General features: G+C 44.2%; 1 protein-coding gene across 1 annotated transcript; it reads right to left on the bottom strand.

The window, feature by feature from the left end:
• Nucleotides 1-340: 340 nt before the first annotated feature.
• LOC107194572 (ecdysone 20-monooxygenase) lies at nucleotides 341-7,238 on the bottom strand. The gene is made up of 12 exons (XM_015584213.1): nucleotides 7,123-7,238; nucleotides 4,407-4,570; nucleotides 3,064-3,210; nucleotides 2,184-2,382; nucleotides 1,940-1,949; nucleotides 1,707-1,806; nucleotides 1,438-1,636; nucleotides 1,209-1,371; nucleotides 977-1,143; nucleotides 809-890; nucleotides 531-728; nucleotides 341-457 (listed from the first exon to the last, which is right to left on the bottom strand). Exons 2-12 carry the CDS (start codon nucleotides 4,525-4,527, stop codon nucleotides 341-343), a joined length of 1,503 nt encoding a protein of 500 aa, XP_015439699.1. The 5' UTR covers nucleotides 4,528-4,570; nucleotides 7,123-7,238.
• Between the last annotated feature and the right edge of the window lie 1,518 nt (nucleotides 7,239-8,756).

The raw sequence follows: 8,756 nt of genomic DNA, 5'->3' as shown, positions 1-8,756 counted from the left end.
TAAGCACAACGATAAATACCTTCTCGAGTGGACGAACGAAATCACTTAACGTATCGAACAACAGAAAAAAGAAAACACGAAATAACAATTTGAACGACGAGGAGCAGTACTTGGACAGAGTGAACGGAACGTACCCTCAGGAGCAAACTCAGCTTCCACTAAGGGAAAAAGTGACATAGGGGAAGGGCCATATTTGGTATCGGGAACTATTGAAATGTATGCCAAATTAACATTCGGTTTAACATTTATTTCAGTGCTTAAAATAAATTTAGTGGCCCTTCCCCCACGACACTTTTTCTCCTAGGACAAGTCGAGTTTGCACGTCAATGTATCAAGCGATTTATATTTTCTGAGGACGGTCACGGAATCCAAGAGACACTGGAGCTTGCGGTGCCAGGATGAATTGGAATTGTAAACCGAGCTCTCCGTCCACGACGATGTCGAACTCTCGGATAATCTGGAAAACATAAAATTTTTATTGGGATTTAGGTCGTACGAAAACCGAGATTATTCCATTAAGAAATACGAACCTTGGCCAGAATAAGCTGTAACGCGAGCTCTACGAAACGTTTTCCCGGACATATCCTTCTGCCAGCTCCAAAAGGTGCGACCAACAGGGGCGAATGAGGAGCGACTGGTTCCAGCCACCTCTCCGGCATAAAATTCGCGGCGTCTTTGAAGTTTTCTTCACTCAAACCAGCTATCCAGGTGTGTAGGATGACCACAGTCTACATAAGAAAAAATCTTTCGAAATTAACATGTCTACTTGTCGTCGAAGGACAAAAAAACGATAATCATAATCACTCACTCCGGCAGCAAGATGATACTCCTCGCCGAATTCGATAGGCTCGTCCAAGATTCGAGCGATGCAGGGCGTCGTGGGAATGACTCTGAAGATGAAACATTAACTAACATCAGTTACACAACCATTCTAGGAAAATAAGGGTAAGGAAAAAAAGTCGACGCTTGTACACACCGAAAGGACTCGTTTATACAGGCACGCAGATACTTGGCGTTCCGTAGATCGTCGATCGTCAGATCGCAACCGGGCGGTGCCAGCGAGCACACCTCTTCGTACAGTGCCGCCTGTACTCTTGGATTACGCCCGATCAAATCGAACAGAAACACCAGAGTATTACCAAGCTGCGAACAATCAAATGAATCGTAAGGATCTCTAGTATTTTGTACAATCGCGATCGGCTTCTTACCGTGTGAATGCCAGCCGCTATGAAGTCCACAATGGCCGCCTTTTTGTCACGCAAATCGAGGCTCTTCTGCTTGAGAATCGATTGGAAAACGGCTTCCACGGATTCGTCCTTGGCGTCGTTTCGTTTCTCCTGTATCGTGGCCTCCACGATCTCCGAGATGATGCTGCAAACGGGAGGGTAAAACCGAAACCACTCGAAAAATTGGCTGTTCTCGAAGAAATTATCTTACCTGTATATTGTGTCCTCGCTCTCTATCAGCTGTTTGTACGCGCAAGTCGGAAGCAGTTTCCAAAGGGGCAGACCGTAGAAAGCGTCCCTCGAAGCCATGAAGTGGACTCGAACAGCGTCCGCTAACTTCATCGTGACCGAACCGTTGGAATCCGGCTTCAGGAAACCAAGGTGTCGGCCCAAGATCAGGGTGCAGGTACCTAACGAAACGGACGTGAGTGAAGTTTGCTCCTAAAATTTGGAATCGATTCGAATATGCATTTTGCGTACTTTCCAGACCCATTTTGTAGGCGAGCTCCTCGAAACCAGTTACTTTGTATCCCGTTCTTCGTCGACGAATCTTCGAAGATCGTGCTACGTTTGTCCCTGTCTGTCGACACCAATCGATCGTCCCATTTCAATCGATCGAACTCTCATTTGATGTTCTCTCGTGTCGAAGTCGTGTTCACGTATCGATCGGAGATTTAGCAAGTTCTGGGATAAATGTACCCTCACGAGCAAACTCGGTTTCTGCTAGGGAAAAAATTGCGTAAGGCTTCCTATCACTAAGTAAATTAATTTCAAGTACTGAAATAAATGTTAAATCGAATGTTAATTAATTTCAGTAGCTCTGTGAGCAAATGGTAGAAGGTCTTTCCTTTACATCACTTTTTCCCCAAGCGGAAGTCGAGTTAGCTCGCGAGGTTCCGCGATCATGAAACCGTTGAACTCGACTTCGATCGCGACGCATTCGCTCGATTTACTCACTCGTTGACCAGACCGAGATTCGTGTAACGATCGCGACGGGACCGTCGGTAATGGGATATGACCTCCTGCGGAGGACGAAGCGGGTACTTGGAGCTTCGTCTTAGTACCGCCTCGATGTCGCGACGGGAGAACACCGAGATCACAGGGAAGTTCCATAATGCCTCTTCTTTGCACAACGGCCCGTACCGTTGATTCAGATCTGTTCTTGAATCAGAAAACAGGCCGATACGTTCAAACATTCGACTCCGCGATGAGAACAGCTCCTAATACAGTGACATTCTTTAGTCGCGTTACAGTAAATCCTCGATGAGTGTTCGGAGGCTCCTCGACACTAAACATTAAATATTTCCTAAACTAATGGCCGTATGCGGCTGATACAAATATCACTGGCTTCAGAATTCCAAGCTCTATTACTGTGCTGAAGAGGTTCAATGAGGATTAATACTAAACCTACTGAACCCTTCAAAGAGATAGGAATTACGACGGCAAAATCGGTCATTTGACCGGTCGTGGTAGGTTTAGTGTTAAAAAGTCAGCGTTACACCTGGGAACCTTCTTAATGCCGAGAATTCTTCAAACACTCATCACGGATTTACTGTATCCGATTTTCACGACGGCCAAACGTCTCACCACCGACGAGGTATAAGCATGGACCTTTCATCTTATGGGAGTTGATGGCCCACCTGGACTCTACTACCGACACCTTAATAACCCTGTGACCTTAATAACCCTGTGACCTTAATAATCTTTACATTACGGAAACGGTAAATCTACGGTAATGACACTTGAAATATAAATGGGTTGATGTAACCCGAAAATAGTGGGCAGCAAAAATACATTGGATGAAATGTTTACTCCTATACCTCGTCTGTGGTCTTACCTTTATAAGCGTCGTGGACCTTGTTCAGTTGGTAATAACCGAAACAGGAGAATATCCATCTGGTACCGAGTATCGGCAGACAATAAGGCCCCGGCACGTCGACCACCGTCTTGAATTTTCTCGGGTGTTCATCCTCGGCCGTAGTAGCTGTCGATTGGTCGCAAGAGCTTGTTAAGGTTAAGGCTTAACGCGGTCCGTGGCGATGGTTAGGTGGTCCCCGATTGCGAAAGAACGCGAGCAACGATTTTACGTTCGAACCGTCACGGTTTCTTCGTGGACGCCCGCAAGAAAGTCGTTTCTAAGGTTGAAGGACAGACGGCCGCGAGGAAGACAGCGCGCCGCCGCGACCTTGTCGCGCATAACCGCGAGGCTCGTCCACGCTTAGAAAGGGGACCGTGACCGTAAGCGCGCGCGGTGTGTGGTGAGTCGCTTCAAATTGAAGGTCAAACGCCTTCGAACGCCTCTACAAGCACAATTTTCTCACTTCCTTTTCGTTCGTTCTTTTTTACGCCGGGAGGACAAAGTCGCCGCCACAGAGAAAGCGTGTAAGTACACGCCTCGCGTCTGTATATGCTCTCTCTTTCTCTCTGTTAGACGATCTAACGTACATACGGCGCGGACCGAGGCATTTACTTTCGCAACGTGAAACGTTTATGTCTAGACCTCAGAGTGTATTAAGTCCACTTTTTCGTAAAAACGATATTTGACATGTTTCCTGTGTCAAATTTTTTTTTAATATTCCTTGAGGGAAAACTTATTTCGTTCTAAGTCGTTTAGTTTTCATATAAAAGTATATATCATATAAGGGACTTAAATTTTCACTGTTTCTAATTCGAAGATAGCGATTGTTTTTCGTTGAATTCTTACCGAACGATTCCCAACGTTACAAGATTTTTGCACCTTTGATTTGCTTTCCATTGAAGTTGGAAAAGTGTGACTTAGTACAGTCTGGCTCTGGGGTCCAGATGTATTGTATAAAGACAATAATCGACACTTAGCGACACTAATCGAATATGCAGTAAATGTTACCAGTCATTACGAAATTGCTGGAAGTCTGATATAAATATTATATCACATTTTCCTAGTACATTCACGAGCAAACTCGGCTTCCATTAGAGGTAAAAGTGATGTGGGGAAGGACCTCCTGCGATTTGATTTCGGGAATTATTGAAATGTACGTCAAATTAATTGATCATTTTGTAGGAGGTCCTTCTCCTTATATTAACACTAGAACTACCAAGCAAGTCAAAATGACTTGTCAATACACTCTTCAATCATATATCGTCATAGTATCGTCGGTAGTTCTAGTGTTAACACCGTATATTATTTAATCGAAAACTCACCGTTCTTCTTGTTAAACGTCCCTGTCCAGGACCACCAGGCTGGCCGATAACTGGTCGCGAGCACTAATATCGTCAGTAGAGCGGCAGCGACCGCCTCGAACCAGAGGCCCAAAAGTAACATCACGAACTGGCCGAGACACACACCTTGTGCGTGTGTCAAACACCTATTAAAAAACGCTCGATCAAAATAGTTCGTAATACGAGCCCGTTATCGTTTACGGAGGCTACGTTTCGCGAATTTCGCGAACGAGTCGGCAAACGTTATTGGCGCCAGACGGAGTTTACGCGAGGAGATAGATCGTACAATCTGATGCCCCGACATCGGCACGGGTAAACAGATCTCTTTCTATTCTCACAGAGGCTCGTTTGTTATCAGCGTCGATAAAAGAATACCCAAGGACACTATGGAACGGTCGAAAGTTTGAATATTCCATGAAAATTCACTGTATAGGTTAAGAAAATCACGCGGTAAGTTACCAATAAGTTAACCGGCACTCGACGATATTACTGAACGTTTCCGAACAAGTCTCGAGTAACGCGTAAGTATCGCGTAAAGCGAACCGATCGCTCGAGCACCAGGCCTCGAAATGTAAATCATCGAGATTTCATCCGTAGAGTCGAAAACTCGCGGGATATCTGGTAGCTAGGCGGAGGCGATTTCTCATGGATGGGAGGGAAAGTATTTCCGTGGTGTTACCACCAGATGCAGAAGAACCGTGGCCGCGAGCAATGAATCGCGGGGATACCACGCGGAGGAATGTTGAATACCGACCGCCGCAAACCACGTTCGGCCGAGTGAAACTGTTCACTCGCGAACAAGGGACGTAAAAGAACGACGTGGTCGTTGCTTCTGCATCATCTGCTCGAGGCTGACTGACTTGAATGACTAGGTCCAGCCGTTATTTACGGACTCGGACGCGTTCGTTTCTTCGCAACGTGCATATTTCCAACGGGTCGATAACAACGCGTGTCGTCGCGATGACCCAGCTGCTCTCTCGGCTCTTAAGACTCGCTAATCTCCCGGAGCTGTTACACGGATCGAAGAGAAAATGTTCGTGGACAGATTCGCGATACGTACGGACACGATGCGTTCTTGCTAGAAGACCCTGCATCCCTCCCGATATCGGCGAACAAATTGAGGGGTACGGTGCAAGGAGGAGCTGTGTCGTAACAGTAGCCGTCTGAGATGTGGAGGCTTTTATGGAAAGTAGCAGAAGAATTGATTAGACAAATGAATTCAGACAAAGACATTTTTCGTTAGAGGAAAAAATGACGTACGGGAAGGACCTTCTACTATGCTTCTACCTTTTGAATTGGGAATTACTGATATTTATGCCAAATTAACATTCACTTTAACATTATTCCAGTTTTATTTCTTTAACAAACAGATGACAGATAAAAGGTTGTTCATCGGGAAAGACCACTGCTTGTCCTACACTGAGAGTGTATTTTTTAATTCGCGGATTTGTGTGAGTGTATTTTTTATTTGTCAAACTTTCCATGTAAGAAATCTGATTTTCCCCGATTTTTTTACTAATTTAGGTCCTATTTGAGTCAACCGCTCTCAGGTTATATTTTCGAAAAGATGTACTACCACTGTCATCCGACATCAAAGTGTTAAAATTACTGGCGTCTTCGCCTTGTCAGTGCTGAGGAACCTTCGAACACTCATCGAGAATTTGCTGTAGTTACAAAGTAAGGGATAGTAAGTAGACACCAAAAAGTGGCAGAATGATTAAAGATCACATTTTTCAACATTTTCTAGCTCCCTCTTGCACCGGACCTCTAAATTCGATGGAAGACAACTTTAATTGCGGCACCCTATAACGACGAATAGATCGACGTTCCGATGACAATTATGTTTCATCGAGCATTTACTATAGTTACAAAGTAAGGGATAGTAAGTAGACACCAAAAAGTGGCAGAATGATTAAAGATCACATTTTTCAACATTTTCTAGCTCCCTCTTGCACCGGACCTCTAAATTCGATGGAAGACAACTTTAATTGCGGCACCCTATAACGACGAATAGATCGACGTTCCGATGACAATTATGTTTCATCGAGCATTTACTATAGTTACAAAGTAAGGGATAGTAAGTAGACACCAAAAAGTGGCAGAATGATTAAAGTTCGTATTTTTCAACATTTTCTAGCTCCCTCTTACACTGGACCTCTAAATTCGATGGAAGACAACTTTAATTGCGGCACCCTATAACGACGAATAGATCGACGTTCCGATGACAATTATGTTTCATCGAGAATTTACTATAGTTACGAAGTAAGGGATAGTATGTAGACACCAAAAAGTGGCAGAATGATTAAAGATCACATTTTTCAACATTTTCTAGCTCCCTCTTACACTGGACCTCTAAATTTGATGGAAGACAACTTTAATTGCGGCACCCTATAACGACGAATAGATCGACGTTCCGATGACAATTATGTTTCATCGAGAATTTACTATAGTTACGAAGTAAGGGATAGTATGTAGACACCAAAAAGTGGCAGAATGATTAAAGATCACATTTTTCAACATTTTCTAGCTCCCTCTTGCACCGGACCTCTAAATTCGATGGAAGACAACTTTAATTGCGGCACCCTATAACGACGAATAGATCGACGTTCCGATTACAATTATTTCTCATCGAACGGAGTCCACAATTCGGTACACGTAACACAATGGAACGTAACGTTAACGTATTAACGCGATATACCGTAACAGGAGGTTCGTTGGCTCCAGTTTCTCTTTCACGCGGTTATCTATAACGCTCCCGCGACATTCTCGAAGGAGAACCGCGAATTTTATCTTCTCCCGTACGGTGTCTGGTAGACGGCGAAACTAATATTTACGTCGTCCTAGACGGTCACATCGAGGATCGGTGCGTCGCTTCGGACAAACAGAGAAACTCCCGTGTGTATGTGTATGCGCGACGCAGAACGGTGCCTACGTGTCCCGGGAAAGGACGGTACAGATATATCTGGGAACGTATCTGGTTAATTGTGCGCCAAGATAATGAAACGGTTGGAATGTCGCCGGCGGGACGCGCGCGTACGACTGTCTAATGGCAAACAGCGATTAAGCGTGAAGACGACGCGACAACAGGAATTCAAAGTTCAGCCGGAGGTGTTCGTAGAGACTTCTGGTTCCGACACTTCTCAATTATCGTTATTATTTTCAAATCAGCCGCTTCTCCGAGTAAATAAGAGAGCCCCTCCCATCGAGATTACAGACATTACAGTTCTCCATCGTTTTGTAGCCAGGCCCGAATTAAGATTTTTTGTGGCCCAGGGCACTCTGATTTTCGGGTTGAAAAGCGTGTGGAGGATTTTAGTAATACAGCACAAGAAACTATATAAATCATAAAATTTATTTTAAATACATTTAAATAACATTTAATCATAGCGAAATGAAAGGTTCAGAACGCGACCCCCCTGGAACGTGGGGCCCAGGGCTCTAGCCCCTCCCCCCACACCTAGACCCCCTCTTTGATCCGGCGCTGTTTGTAGCGGCAACTAACACGGCACCACCGCATCGTAATCTCTTCTTCGGTATTCGCTAACGAGCGCAATTGTCGTTAAATTGCCAGGCGTCTGGGCGCGAAAATTTCACCAATGATCTTCGACACGAACAAACGTTTTTATTCGTCGTGCATACTTGTTACGATGAACGAAAAATATCTCTCGAATCATTGATCCCTTCGGATACGTAATAAAACCGCGACAAGAAAGTCGAATTATTTATCATGTTCTGTTAAGACGCGTCTTATTCAGCGCTGGATTAGGGGAGGAGGGGAGCTATAGCACCGAGTTCCATATTCTAGGGGGACCTCGGTCTGTGCCTTCCATTTATGTCAAAAAGTAATTGAATGAAGTTTTGTAGAAACAAATCGGATCAAAGTTGTTAGAATGTAACGAAGCATAGTTCGTTATGACTAAATGTTATTTAATTGTATATAGGAAAAATTTCAATTTTTAAATATTTATGTATTTACCCCTCTCCCCTGCAGCTTTTCAACCAAGGGGGCCCCCGAAGGTTTCACAGCCCTGGGCCACAAAAAATCTTAAACCGAGCCTGGTCTTATTCACGGCTAGTCAGAGTTGGGCAAATTGTATTCCGAATAACAAATAAATTTAGAGTTATTCGTGAGTAACGAATAACGATTTTATTCGACGAAAAATTATTGGTTGTTCACGTATAAATTTAGAGAGTTAGCTCGTTATTCGATCTGATTGAAAGGCGAATAAACGTGACTCCTGACATCTATCGTGGAAGTTGAAAAATGCTCGAGATAATTTGAAATATTATAAAACCGGACAAGTCTATCTCCCGCTGAAATTATTCAAGCGC

Source organism: Dufourea novaeangliae, unplaced genomic scaffold (genome assembly GCF_001272555.1).
Source record: "Dufourea novaeangliae isolate 0120121106 unplaced genomic scaffold, ASM127255v1 scaffold8, whole genome shotgun sequence".
NCBI classification, from domain to species: domain Eukaryota; kingdom Metazoa; phylum Arthropoda; class Insecta; order Hymenoptera; family Halictidae; genus Dufourea; species Dufourea novaeangliae.
Note: the sequence above shows the minus strand (reverse complement) of the source record. Positions and strands in the feature narration are given on the sequence as shown.